This window comes from Diadema antillarum, unplaced genomic scaffold (assembly GCF_040938485.1).
Source record: "Diadema antillarum isolate AM-2024a unplaced genomic scaffold, OU_Dant_1.0 seq00001794_RagTag, whole genome shotgun sequence".
Classification (NCBI taxonomy): domain Eukaryota; kingdom Metazoa; phylum Echinodermata; class Echinoidea; order Diadematoida; family Diadematidae; genus Diadema; species Diadema antillarum.
In genome coordinates, this window is record NW_027272472.1 from 672555 (window position 1) to 688234 (window position 15680).

The following is a 15680-nucleotide window of genomic DNA, read 5'->3' on the forward strand; positions in this document are numbered from 1 at the left end:
ATTTAGGTTTATCAATAAGTGATTAAAGTTGACAAGATATACAGGTTCATTGTTTTGTATTCCAAGGACTGGCAGTTCCATCATGTATGTTGAAGGTTGCAAAAATGTCCACTCAAGGGCTGAAATGTAAAATGTGTTTCAGACTGCAAATCTAACATAGTTCTGTTGTCAGTAGTTTGTGTGTTCTAGAATTTAAAAAAAGAATAACAAGCAGACCTTAAAATGGCCTCTTGTTAGTGCCTGCCATTTCTGTCAGCATTGACACTTGTACAGTCATGAAAGATTATCACACATGGATCTTTAGTGGATGCGCTATTCAGTTTATTGCCTTGTCACTCTCACTTGTACATCTGGAGATTTTAAGTCTGAGATATAAAAAGTATGCATACTCTAATGCCATATATGAATGGGCACAATGAGTAATTGTCATATTTTGCAATACACTGAGAAGAGTAGGAACCAATTGTGGAAATACACAGTCTCAAAGTCATGACCCACCATAGATGCCATAAGTCATAGTTTTCATTTTCTTTCTTTCCCTGCAGTGCACAGAAAGAGCTTCTACTGAAACAGAAGAAGGACACCGCTCTCAAGGATTCCGAGTTAAACAGGTTGGCTCAGCAGCTGAACCTTGAGCAGGAACAGACTAAGAGAGCTAAGGAGGAGGTGGAGCAGGAGGTGAGGATTCAGAGGAGGGGAGATCTGGGAGAGGGGGATAGGGGAAGGGGATTATCTAGGGGGAGGAATTATCCAGGAGAGGAGGGGGGTTATCTAGGGGAGGAGGGATGATCTAGGGGAGGGGGATGATCTAGGGGAGGAGGGCTGATCTAGAGGGAGGGGAAGATCTAGAGGAGATGGGATGATCTAGGGAGGAGGGCTGATCTCGGGGTGGAGGGCTGATCTCGGGATGGAGGGCTGATCTCGGATGGAGGGATGATCTAGGGAAGGAGGAATGATTTGTTGGAGGGGAAAACCTAAGGGGAGGGAGAAGATATAGGGGAGGAGGGGTGCTTGAAGTTAGGGGGTGACTTTTTTTTCTTAATCATTTCATTATAATAGACATCCAAGGATGTGATGTGTGAAGGGTGGGTAGAATATTGGTTGGAAGAACAATATTTCTTGTCATGGATCTAACTGTTCAAAGATGCAATATATTCTCTCATGAGATTTTGAAATAAATGAGAAATTCAGCACATTTCAGCTGGAACTTACCCCAAAGCTTACTGTCCGTGTAAGCATCATCCACTATTTGTTAACTCTTTGCTTACAGGGTCTGATCACCAGTGAGCTGTCGTCCGTTGGAGCCCAGTGCCGCGGTGAACGTCACGCGGAGGTCATCACTAGACAACGAGAAGCACTGGGTGAACTCAGAGGGAGGATAAAAGGACTGGAGCAGAACAGACCACCTAGTGAGTATCAGATATGATCTAGGCTACATCTACTACAGCAGATTCAAAACTTACCAACTAGCTGCTCTTTAGAGCAAGTTAACCCATCGAAGACTAGTCCCTTGTATACTCACATAGGTGTCTATGAGAAATGTGCCTCATAGCAAAATCAGGTTATCTCAATGGGTTAAACGCCAAGAGAGAGATCTGAGGAGAAAATCAAGAGATATTGGGATATCAAGAGAAAGAGATTATTAGTTTCTCCAAACATGTCATCATCATCATCATTTTAGGAGTTTTAGTCATTTTGTTTTCCTACCAGAACCCTGATTTTCTATTGTTTCATAATGCATGATCATCATTGATGAGTACAGTGTAGCCATGGCAGTACACCTTGATATGAGCTGTTGAGGAGAGTGACACATCCCAGTATGCAAAAGTGTTTCACAATTTGTTCTATAGATATTGAAGAGGTCTCATCTGCACTTGATACTATATACGCCGAATATTTCGCAAGATTTTTATTTTCGCGAATTTCGCGAGTCAGCTGCAATTAATTCACAAAACTAAAAACACGCAAAAATATTGACTCTATGCCGATATGAATGTGACGTATGGGTATACATTTCTCTGTTCAGTACAGCACTCCACGATCGCGAATTTAACCCCTCGCGAAATTGTCGGGAAGTCCCGATTTGCAAAAATTTAGACTCGCGAAATATATGCCGTATACGGTAGACGGACCATAACTTTAAAACTGTCCCTTCTTTTTATACTTCTTGACATTTTATTGTCATAATTGTCTTTTTAATGCTTATCTATGCCACATGCATTCAAATCTGTGGTTATCATTAGTCTCTAAAGCATAGTACAATTTGTTGTCAAATGTCATACATGTGACCCGTTATACTAGCAATCTATCAGTAGCATGTGACATATGAAGTCATTGAGATGAATTTCTTGTCATTCCCCACCCAGTGCCAACCCATGACCAAGCCTTACAGCAGGTGATCCTCCTGAAGAAGGAGTTGGCTGAGATGAGAGCCAAGCAGGCCCAGCTATCGGCCCTATCTGGTCAGTCCCATACAGCGGAAGCCATGTTGGAAAGAGAAGTGGCCAAGGCCAGGGGACAGGTGTCTACCTCCGTCTCTGATGCAGCCATTGAACGCAGTGCCAGGGTGGAAATCCAGCAGTCTATGGATAAGAGTGAAACAGCGGTGAGTTCTTACACACTCCACTTATTTTTTCCTCTGCTTTTGATGAGTTTGATCTGTTTTTTGTCTGCCTGTCTGTCTGTCTGTCTGTCTGTGTCTTTGTCATAGGTCCTCTGATTTATCTTCTCTTTTTCAGCATACTCGTACTTGTAGTCAACTCAGTGTTTTCCTATCATACTTCATACATAGAGGAGTTTTTACAGCACGATGATGCATATTTGTATCTTTACATTTTCTCTTCTCATGTTTCTTGTATAATTTTGCATGGAGAAGTAATTTTATATATAAAATACAGAATTCAGATAATTCTTTGCTACCTTTTGAGCAGAAAAAATATGTCTAAGAGATATTGTCATGTCATGAGTGATAAGTAATGAATAGTATAGTCATGAAGATGCTATAATTTTGTTTGGGTGTTTCTGTTCATGTTTGTCCACAGTACATGGAGCTGATGTCTACAGTGGCTCGCCTTCTGAATCTAGGGGAAGTACCGGGACAAGAATCCTTATGTCACCTGCCCCGGGACGAGCGGCAACGCATCATGGGGGAACGAGGCAGCGCCCATGAGCTCATCACCAGCCGGCTACGCACCCTCAACCAGCGGCTGGAGCGCAAGGATGCACTCCTCCAAGATTATGAGAAGGACCTGGAGAAGCTGCGATTGGCTGAGAGAGTGGCCAATGAGAAGGCTGGACAAGTGGAGAGTCTCGCTGTAAGTCACAAACAACAATTTAAATAGTGTGACATTTCATTACATTTCTTTCCTTGAGATTAGTAGAGGCAAAACACTCTGTCCCTCGGATAGGACATAAAATATAGGTCTGAAGAGCAATGTGCATAACCCATTGAAGTGATTTCCCCCGTCCCATTACTACATACAACTGGAACCCAAGGAAAAAGACCAGTTACAGTAGTGCAGCTGAATATGGGCCATCCAGCCATCTTATCAAATGGAAAATGAAAACCAACAAACATTCCAAGCTGTGTATTGCACATAGCACAATACTCTACAATGTAAGTCATTGCACTGTATCAGAATGATTTATGTCATAGCTAGAATCGAAAGTAATGTACACGTGTATTGAGTATTAAAACTAGGACTAAGGTAACTCCATATTTTATCATATATCATCTCAGATCTTAGTGGTGTTAAGTTCATACAAAGTAATGGTATTAGTGATCTTTTGCTTCTCAAATGTCATTTACAAACTTCCTAGCTTTACATAATTGATGATGTGCCTTCTCTTGTCTCCAAACTGAAATAAAATATGGTAGTTGTAAATTCATGCTACCTGTTGCAAATTACACTCTAAGTAGATACAGCTCCTTTTGTAAGGAATATTGGTTTCACCACAAGTGTGCTGTGTACTTTCTGTAATATCATAATCATAATTGATACTTCTTCTTGGAATGCATGAACAAATAGAAAACTTTCAATATATCAATTAGATGACATGTTTATAGCACAACTTCTGAAGCGAGATATAAAATGACCGTACAAACTGTGTATTTTGCTTTTTAACACGGTGCTTCTAAATTTGAATAGTCTGGACATTGCTGCTTTAGACATCATGAATTCTTCTGACTCTGCTGCACAGGGGCAAGTTTTGATTACATTTTCTGTCTTTTTGTTTTTAATGAATCAAGTACAGCAGGAACTTATTTTGCTAACATTAGTTGATTGTAGTGTGGTCAAGCCTCTTATGAAGCATAGAAAAACCTGGAGGAAAAAAAAAAACAACTGACAGAGCTACATCGTGATAGTAACACAAAGAACTGTTGATAATAGATGGGTTGACTATGGCATGTGAAAAGCATCCTTTAAAATCACCTGTCATCTTTCTATTAACACTTGAGGCTGCCCACACTACTCAGTCTCGCACTATGTGTTTTATAGTTACTACTTTACCGACATGGCAATATAATTAGTAATCTTTGGTTGTGATAACATATCTGTATATTGTATCCCAAAAGAAGAGAAATGAGCTTCCACCTTTAATTGGCAGAAGTTAAAGCTGTCAGGGTCATTGACATCCCTCAATATTCCTCCCCCTGCTCCTCTTCATCAGAGCATTCTAAAAGGCATCCCTGTTTGTTCTCTTTTGTTCCCGTTTCCAGGGAGACGTGAGGAGTCGCCAGGAGGAGGCTCACTACTTGAGGGAGACTCTGAGGAGAACGAGGGAAGAGCTGGACAAAGAGAGACGACTCAACAGTGCAATCAAGAGCAAAAAAGTCAGTAGTCTACTCACATGGCTGTCTCAATCTCAGTCATTGTTTTACACTGTATGTCAGAATGTTTGCTCATGAAACTTATGTCCTCTCTGTGAGGAGACATCTCTGTTTTCGAGGAGAATCATATTATGAATGTCTTCAATCTTGATTAGGTTCGTGCCAATTTACAGTATTGAAGGTGATGGAAATGCCTAAGGGAAAGTCTAGAAATGAAAAGAATATCACAGAAATAGTAATGAGTGAGTGAGTAAAAGTGAATGATGCATGAATTCATTGCATGTGTCTTAAAATACTAGCACTTTTTGTGCACCAACTAGTGTAGAATTATACACCAAACAAATGATAGGCTTACTCCTATAAAGCTGGAATTGAATTGTCTCCTAAATGGCTTGTGAACTAATGCACAAGATCAGGAATGTTGTGTCAAACACTATATTTAGAAGTTATGCTGTACTCTTAATCAATTTAATCTTGTCCATGTTTTCCAGACATTTCACATGGAGAATGATGAGAAGAACAGGCAGGTGTGGCCGAAGCACAAATGTTACGAGGATGAAATGAAAACCAACAAGGTTAGTATCACTACACTCCAGCAGGAGTGATGGCCGAAACATAGAATATCATCTTTAGACTGATTGTATGAAAACAAATGAGTATGATACAAAATCTGTATAATCATAGTATCTGTGCATACATAGCCGTCATGAACTAAGTTAAGACATCTATTACTGAATTCTAAAGCTCAAATAGAACCACAAAAATTGTAATTTGAATGTCTTTACCAGAATGCTGTTTATGCCATACATTTTGCAGTGTTTTTGTTTGAACAAGACGAATGCTTCTTGTGGATGCAATAACACAATAATTTCAGTGGTAATCATGACAGACTGCAACATGCAGACATATAGTTTTCCATCCATTGCTGCACTCCACAGTTGCAAATTTATCCACTCGCAAAATGTATGGGAAGTCCAAATGTTTGAAAAATTAGACTCATTAAATGTCTATCATATACAGTTGAACCTCTCGTATCCGGACAAGTCGGGACCGGGGCTCATCCGGATAAGGGATTTGGCCGGATACGGGAGACTCAATGCTTTATACATGTACATATACATACACATGTACTGATGTAGCCCATTGTAGTACCACATGTAGTAATGTGTATACTGCAACTTTTTCATTGTTACACTCAGTAACAGACCCCAAAATAGAGGTTCGTGTTTGCAAGAATGAAATCATTTTCTTTTATAAATTCTTGGGATGATTTACCTAAATAATTATTAAGAAATGTATCAAGTAGATCTTGAAAATAAACTGTACGAGTCGACGAAACTACGCTTCAAAATTCGATCATCACGGCTCGGCAAAGTCGACTGTAGGTCGCCATTGTTAGATGGTCTCCCTCTCTCTCTTTGTGTGTGTACTGTGTGTAAACAATTTTTGAGTGTTCAATATCATTCGCTGCTCAGCCAATGACTCGAAACAATGCATGTCTATCTAACATAGTCATATCGACGGCTATATGGACCTATATGTGGCAATGCGATATGAGAGGACTCGAGCGCATAATCTGTCCATGTTCTTGCGATGATTTGGGGATGTTTGGGGATGTTAAAATGTCTGAAGGTAAGCAATTTGGAAGGAAATTTGATGTAATTTATGTTAATCATGTTGGAAGTAATATGTAATTCATGTGTGTTAGTGTATGAGTTCTCAAGGAGTTGGGAACCCCCCTTTCCTCCCGTAATTATTTTTTAAAAAATCACGGGGAGATTGCGTCCGTATAATAGAGAGATCCGGATAAAAGGAGGCCGGATAAGAGAGGTTCAACTGTACAACGTTTTACAGAATAGTTTTCATAATAAAACTGCTAACAAATAACAATTTGATTACAATTTTTCAGAGATCATATCCTTACCATCTATTTTTTTTTCTTATTAAAAAATCTCAAGAAAGATGGTCAACCATCAGTTGTCATCTTTCATTTCTTGCTGCAGTTGGTATAATTGCTGGTTATTCACTAGAAATTAAGTAAATTTGTGTACATCAGTATAGCCATTTAACGTCTCTCACTATTTTAAACATGTTATTTCAATAATTGCAATTTCAGAGAGACGCCAAGAAGAAGCTGCAAAAGGAGAAAATAATCCGCAAGGAATACGAGTTGGACAGCCTCAAGGCAGTAAGTTATCTCTTGTCTTACCACCTGTCATAGTGTGATTGCCCTGTCAGATTAGTGGACATTGAGTTTTAGCATTATTTCATAATAATCGTGACATATGAAGTATAAACAGTATATTCCTAGATTGTATTGTGCTTGTAGATGGAATATATGAGTGCATTCTCCTGTTTGTATGTTCCATGATTATCACCACTGATAGTATACTTCTGATTGTAAGTCTGATAAACTTCAAAACAAAACACTCATTATAAGCAGTGGCCACAGAATCATTGGGGGGGGGGGGGGGGGGGGTGCAGTGTACCCCCCCCCCCTCCACCACCACCACCTTTGTTGGTCTTTAAAAAACAAAATAGGAAAGATTTAGCCTGCAGCCCCTCCCCCACCCCTAAAAAAATGTTCTTAGATTTAGCAGTGTTGATTTGAAATATGCAAAATTTGTTACTAAAATGATTATCGGCTGTGGGATGAATTGAGCTGAGATGCACCTGTAGGCATACACATGTAAATAAAAGGAAATGAGAATGTCTGCATGGCATTTCTTCAAATAATGTATACAAAAACTGATCATTTACTTCTTCCTTATCAACGTCTGATAATGATGTATATGATAATGGCTGCTTTCTCAAAATAGCAGGAACTTTACACATTTACCAGCTTGACACTATTAATGAAAGACTTTGTCCTCATTTTTCTCTCAGGAACTCCAAGCAAAAGATCAGCAGTTATGTGAAACAACAGCAAGACTCATCAACATGGAAAATGCAGTGGTAAGAGTGATATTAACTGAACTCATAGTTCAGCCTTTCCTTGTAAAGATGTCTACACAAGTTTCTGAATTTCAACTACATGACGAATTGCCCTTCATCGATGTAAGGCAATTTGTCAGTCAGTTGCAATAAAAACTATTGAATGCAAGAATCATTAATCTGATTAAGTTTCCTTGAGGTGTGATATATGGTATAGTAAATTCATTCTTCAGGATCATGCAAATCTTTGACAAGAGAGAAGAGCTGTGATGCATATTTGTGTTTTATATTTCATCACTAGCGTTTCATTGTCTATTTTACCACTTTGGCATGTAGCTGTACCTGGCTGTTATTATAACAATGTTTATATCCCACATTTCATTCATTTAGTCATTCACTCCACTCAAATTATCCCACTTGAAAATACTTTTCACACTTGAAAGTCTGAAATCCAACATTTGAAATTCATGTGATTTAGGGTGCATTTATAAGATTTTTCTTCTGGCCAGAAACAGTGTTTTGAAACACTGTTTCTGGCCAAACAGTGATTCTAGCTCTAAAAAAATTCTTATAAACGCTCGCCGTGATTTGAAGCAGTGTTTTGAAACACTGATTCAAATCGCACAAAATAGTGCGTTTCAAAACAGTGTTTCTGTAGAATCAGTGTTTCAAAAATCTTATAAATGCAACCACGATCGCAAACACTGTTTATAATGACGTCACAATGCCTTGCGCGCACCCTGTTTGACCTTTTGCCGAGAAAAAACTGCGCAGAGTGAGTTGCACAATGGCACACGCTCGGAGAAAAAATCTTATAAACGCTCTCCCGACGAAACTGTGATTTGAAACAGTGTTTCAAAACAGTGATTCAAAACAGTGATTCTAGGCACGCAAAATCTTATAAACGCACCCTTTGTCACATTGCTAGTTCAAAATGGCTTTAATTATTTGTAATCATGCCAAGTTCCTGGTTACACCATATCCCTAGTGCATGATTTGATGGTAAATGAAACTGAAATGTGATGCAAAAGAAATGTATATTGAAGTGGTTACTTGGGTTTAGTTTTCATTATTTCACTTTTATTTTGGCCTGTATCCAGTGATAGAATTGGGTGGAGTCACATCTCTGTGGTACATTAGGAGCATAAAAAAAGCTTCAAAATACACTGTGCTCAGAGCATTAGAGACATGTGTACTAACCTGGTAATGTAACTGATACAACAGTCAGTCTTATGTCTCAGTACATTAGATGGCCACAAACCAACAAAGAATTTGTGACTGAACACTAACAGGTACCAGATATTTCCTTGATTTCAGCTTATTTTTCCTTTGGATTCATTCCAAGTGAATGAGTAGTTTTGACATAGAAGGATTGGAATGAGGAAATTAAAAAGTATACTCCTGTATCTTCACTTCAGAGTAAAGACTAATATTTTTTATTCCCCTTCCGTCCCCACCCACTTCTCTCGCTTTCTGTTTTTACAGGCCATGACATAGCTCCCTGCATGGAGGCTACAAGTGAAGATTCTCATCCCACTCCTCAGCTGCAAACAGATCTCCGTCATGAATGCAGGGTGATTTTTTTTTTTTATAGTTTTGTTTGTGATGCATAGCAGATTTCAGCCAAGAAAACCCATGAGCCCAGCTTACATGGTACGCTACCCATGTTTAGCAACAAAGATGTCAGAAGATTATGTGACACAATTCTCACCTATGTTAGTAACTTCGCTATCAAGATGTTGGTTCAAGAGTTCCAGCTCTTGTGAGATTGAATTTAGTTTGGTCCTTGTTAATGTCATGCTACTATACACACACACTGAGTGACTGAAGTGTTAGATGTGGACTGTACAGTTTCCATGGCAACATCCATTTTATGGTGAATGATTATGAAAGACAGAAGGGAGGAAGTAAGACATAATTCAGCAATTTTATCTCAGTATAAACCATGTAAGGCCAGCAAGTCAGAAACTGACAGGAATCATGGTGTGATGAGTTAAAGATAGAATGGACTTCAAGGAGGATGAAAGGTTTTAGTCATTGGAGTACTCTTGTCAAGTCTGTTGTCATATCAAAATGTCATCAATCGTAAGCCTTTTTACAGTTAGTTATTGTTAAATATACAAAATGTGAGCAATAGTTATAATTAAAATGTTTGAAGACTAAACCATCAACAGTTATGGTTTAATGAGAAAAATGGTGATATCTCCTTATATTTAAGGCTTTATTGCAAAAATTTTGTATGGTATAATGCTTGTGATACAACTGACCCACACATATGCATCAAAAGTGATATCTTCAACATTTTTTAGATCACTGCTCTCAAAGGTAAACAGGACCTGTAACTCTAGCATAATTATATTAGACCATGGGATGACATGGAAAAATCAGCTTAGTTTTTGAGTTTCGTAGTCCGTATTTAGGCTCCACCTGAAAATGTGCCAAACTAGGGTAATTTGGGGTGCTGAATCCAAATATCAATGTTGCCAAGTAAGCAACATGCACGTTCTAATGATATTAGTGCTTAATTATGCAAATTTATGCAAGAATGTGATATTTTCAGTTTGTGTTGGTGGGTCTGCATTTGAATCACTGAAAATTAGCAAACTGGGATAATTTTTGTGTGCTGAGTCCATATATGAATGTCATTTAGTCAGAAATGTGTGCTCTTTTTCATAATAATGCTTAATTATGCAAATTTCAGGTATTCTATGCAAAATTCCTATTATTTCTATTTCATCTTGGTATCATGCATTTGAACCAATGAAAATTCATACATTGGAGTTGTTTGGGATGCTGAGTTCATTTATGAATGATGAAAAATCATTAGCCATCATGTTAACTTGGTATCAGTGCTTGATTATGCAAATTAGATTAATTTATGCAGAACATAGTATTTTCATACTTTCAGAGCGAGTCTTCATTTGTGGAGCAATGAAAATTAGCACAGTTGTTAAATTGGGGGTGCTGATTCCAAATATAAATGTGGTAAAATCAGTCACCTGCATGATTGTACTTGATTATGTAAATTTAATTAATTTATGCAAGATACAGTAATTTCTTCTTTCTTGGTTGGTCTGTGTATTTTGATCACTGGGGGAAAATGCCCAGTGGGGTTATAAGGGTTAGGGTCCGTATGTACAGGAAATGTTTCCAAGTTAAGCTGCATGTGATCAGAGCTTAATGACACAGAGTACAAACTGCAGTGATGCACTACATTTGGTTTCCAAATTAAGTGCTTAATTAAAGCTTTTCCACATCCACACATTATCCAGGGGTAAAATTACGTGTATACTCAGACCTTGGTCATTGTAATAACAAATAATTCATAATCATATTGCCAGCTGATATGATCTCTTATTATTAAAAAAAAAATTAAACTATTCAATCACACAGTCTCTGTATCTCTGTCTGTCTGTCTGTCTGTCTCTGTTTCTCTCTCTCTCTCTCTCTCTCTCGATATTATATATATATATATATATATATATATATATATATATATATATATCGCACATCAGACCTTTTTGCAACACAGGCAAAATAGTGCACAAGGTACTTTAAAGTCAAATGAGAACTTACAAAATGTTTCACATCGGAATACCTATGCTATATTGCATGTTCAGTTTACAAATCACTTCTATTTCACTTTAATTTGATCTCAATTTCAGTCACACAAAGTGGTCCATAAGTATCATTAGATCAATGGACATAAACGTAATGGTCAACCAAGAAATATAAGCATACATTGTAGATAGTGCAAACAGAAAAAAGGGCTGTATGGTTGTGTGGTTTCTTTAATCTTTACATTCAAGAACACTCTTTTTTTTCTTTTCTATTGTTTTTACTCTCTAAAAAAAGTCGAGTGAAAATATTCACTCTTAAAAGAGTGAATTCAAAAAAGAGTGAATTTCGAGTAAAATTGGAGTGAAAATGCTCTTTTTCACTCGTTTTAGAGTGACGTCAGGGATCCACAAAACTTCACTCCAATTTCACTCTCAATTCACTCTTTTTTGTATTCACTCTTTTAAGAGTGAATATTTTCACTCGACTTTTTTTTTAGAGAGTACAGATGTACCTTTAATAGAGATTATTTATTTGTGAACATGGGAATCCAAATTTCATATTCTTTTACTGGCATAGGGCAAGTTCAACATCCCAAGAAAGAGGAAATAATTGTCAAGAAAATAATTGATTCTATCACATGTATAAAATGGAAATTACACTTATACCAAATATTATCAATTCATCACTTCTGTGTTCTATTCATTAAATGTATAGGCCTACTTTGCTTTGCAACACAAACTAACAAGTGTGTTTTCATAGTATGTTCAACAGTATGACTATCATAAACAATAACTCTGATTGCTACAAATTTTAATTTATCTTTAAGACTATTTTGCCACAAAAGTCTATCAAGATGCAAATTTTTTTACAATGTCACATATGCACAAACTTTTAGTACAAAATCACTTCTTTGAACCAGTTTAACAGCCCTTTTTTTATTATTATGATGTACATGTACAATGAAAAATATTCAGGGATACAAATCTCATATTGTATGTAAATACGCGATTTACAAGTGAAGGCCTACATGTGTATTTTCACTGCTAAATAATGCAAACATATCTTGACATATTGTTGTAATTAATGTCACGAAGGAAAAGTTCAATCTTCAGCATATGCTTTCAGCCACTTCTTGTTACAAAAAGATGCACCCACGGTGAGATTATTTGCTGTGCATATCATTAAGTATGAGACAGTGTCCAACCAAATGCATATCTATTTGATGTATATGCATTGTGCAAATACCTAGATTCTGCTCTTTGGAGTTTCCCAACATGACAAAACTTCAGATAACAGCCACGATGGTATCCAGCACTCTTTTTCCTTTCACTAGAGAAACACACTGGTATCGATGTAATGACGTAAATGCCACATTTCTTGGCAAAATTCTTTGCTGCATCTTCTTCTAACGAGTCAGCAATCTTAGCCCAACGAAGACAGCAACCAACAATTTTTGTCCAACTTTTTTCTTGAAATGGTATGACTTTTCCTATTTGTTTTGATGACACATGAATACAACGCTCAGCTGAATTTCCAGAGTCTGAAGAGTCAGAAGATTCATAAACCCCTGTCAAATCAGGCAAAGCTTCCATGATGTGATTGTGTGCATTGTCAACAGTACAATGATACTACCACTGAGCTCTATTGTAAAATGATATTCTATTCCCTTTCTAACTCCTTACATCCATCCCACTATGATGACCAGAACTGTCTCTTTTTCTCCGGCCAGTCATTGACCTCCAGCAATACTCTATCTCCACTTGCAGTGAATCACAGACCTCTATCATCCCTCGAGTATAGGCCTACCACTAGAATGTTAGAATGACCCCATTGTACATCAGACAACATCCAGCCATGGTAACTTAGGACAAAGTGTATCAGTTAAACCATGATTTACGACCAGGGTGATTTAATCACCTCCCTGGTCAATCCTAAACATTCTGTCCTACCATAACTTAGAATTGTTGTTGAGCCAAGAGTTAATGCAGTAGGCCTATGGCTCTATGAATACTACCTCCTAGTCACCTCTTTGTTTCCATAGCGACTAAAATTTTGTCTCAACCCCCATTCACCCCGTCATTGTAAGTTTCGTTGTCTTTGAATATAACCCCCTAATACAAACACGCTATTCGAAATAAAATTTTATTTGAATTGAACTGAAAATTGCATGTTTACAAGTTGTGTATCATTGATGTATACAAATGAATTGTGACATGCTGGACGACTTTAGATTCAAATCAATTCAATTCATTTATTTTATTCTTTTCTCTTTTTCAGCATAACGTACCACAGAATAAGTCAGAAATTATAACACAGAAATGAATTCAACTTTTCATGATTGATAATGGTTAACAAATAAAATTATACATGCATACCGGCGAAACAAAAAGTTATGCTTGGAGAAAAAAAAAAAAGGAACTGCATGAGATTGAGAGGCCCACTGAAAAGCATGCTTGTATACTGTCAACCACTCAAAAGGATTCTTCTGAAAATATTTGTTTACAAAGCTGAGAGAACATATATCACACATTACATCAGAAAAGAAGCCTCTTTAAGAGAATACACAACAAAACTACATTCATTGTGCATCAGAAGTCTAGTCCGTGATCAACAAACTATCCCTGTAGTAATACACACAGTTTATGTGCATGAAGATATGAAACACACTGAAAGAGGATGCGAATCCCATTGACTCCTGTACCTAACACACACACACAACATTCACACACGCACATATGTACCGATGCACACGGCTGACCACTCAGGCATGTCACTGCACACACGTCTATGGTGACCTCGTTCATGCTAATTCAAAGCCTCTTATTTTGTGGCTTTAAAAATCATTTTTGAAGTAAAATGCAACTTTAGCAAAAAAGCCAACAACTTTTTGGATGCAGTATATTTTAAACTAAATTGTTAAAGAAAAATTAGGTCAAGCTCTCTGACGGACAACGAAAAGTCAGAATTTTGAGGGTCATCCCATGGTCTATATGTCATGTTTTAGCCTGTTTATATCATTGAGTTCACTTTTAGTAGCGTTGACACTGGAACCCCTCCTCACCTAAAAAAAAAGGGGAACAAAAGAGAAATTAGAAAAAAAAAGGCTGAAAGGAAACTAGCAAGTCTGCAGCAAAATGAGAAAACTTGCCTGCTGAATCCAACTCTTCTAGCTCTTTGGGAACTCTACTACATAGCCCTGTGGGAGAGCATTAAAAACAGTAAATGCATACAGACGTACACAAGTGGAATTGAGTGTCTTTACTCGGCTTACAAATTGATTGATATGATATTCTCTTTGTATTATGTTGAATTGCCAAATAAATAAATAAATAAATAAATGAATAATAGCAGTGATGATGATGATGATGATAATAATAATGATAATAATGATAATAATAATAATAATAATAATAATAATAATAATAATAAACATAATAAACGTAATAAACATAATAAACATAATAATAATAATAATAATAATAATAATAATGATAATAATAATAATAATAATAATAATAATAATAATAATAATAATAATAATAATAATAAAATTTATAATAATAATAATAATAATTCCTATATGGTGGTCTGTCTCATCACACCAATGATGATGGCTTTATATTTCTGCTGTAAATTGCATCCATATGCTAATAAAGAAAAGGAAATACAAGATGTCTTGTGTGTTGGGGTGGGGGGAGGTGGTTATTTTCTGAGTAAAAGGTTACAAGGAAAACTAAGGAGACATTATCACTCAAACTTGAATGAAAAGCTTAGTCCAAAAGAGCAAGATTTTTTAGTCATATTTAAATATAAGATGAGAAAGGAAAAGGACTTTCAAAGTCTAATGGTGTGATGATTGTCTTTATGTCATCTTTGTAACTTTAGCCAAGACAACAAAATTTAGATTCATATCTGCATAATTCCTGTTTTTCAGTTTAGTGTTGTTATGAGTAAGTCTTAAATCAAAATTGTACAAATCTGATTTGACTGATTTAAAGCTTGTTTTGTAGTTTTGTGTTTGCTTCTCTGACTGACTTTAGCTTCCCCTTGAAAGATTCTTGTTGGATTGTTGGTTTGAAAACTGAGTGGAGATTGAATCAGAATATATCATTCATGTGCTTTACTGCTGATTTCTTGATGTGCAGGCTCCTTGCATCATTGTATCATGACTGACAGTATCCTTGTAGATGTTTTTCTTTCATATTTGATAGTCACTGCGCAAGCTAGTGATGGCGAAAGTTGCAATACATGTATTAATGTTTCCGTAGGTGTACAGTAAATGTTGCTTAATCACAGTTGAAGCTCAAATCAATCAAAGATTGTCGGTAACTATCATCCAACCATTGTGTCATAC

General features: G+C 36.8%; 1 protein-coding gene across 1 annotated transcript in view; it reads left to right on the forward strand.

The window, feature by feature from the left end:
* LOC139712357 (forkhead-associated domain-containing protein 1-like) overlaps window positions 1-9339 on the forward strand; it is a 30414-nt gene extending 21075 nt beyond the window's left edge. The window contains exons 19-27 of the mRNA XM_071624187.1: window positions 546-678; window positions 1271-1409; window positions 2367-2605; window positions 3042-3314; window positions 4721-4834; window positions 5323-5406; window positions 6948-7019; window positions 7718-7786; window positions 9251-9339. Coding sequence (XP_071480288.1) covers window positions 546-678; window positions 1271-1409; window positions 2367-2605; window positions 3042-3314; window positions 4721-4834; window positions 5323-5406; window positions 6948-7019; window positions 7718-7786; window positions 9251-9262 — 1135 coding nt within the window. The 3' untranslated portion in view covers window positions 9263-9339. The remainder of the gene's footprint in view (window positions 1-545; window positions 679-1270; window positions 1410-2366; window positions 2606-3041; window positions 3315-4720; window positions 4835-5322; window positions 5407-6947; window positions 7020-7717; window positions 7787-9250) is intronic.
* Window positions 9340-15680: the final 6341 nt, after the last annotated feature.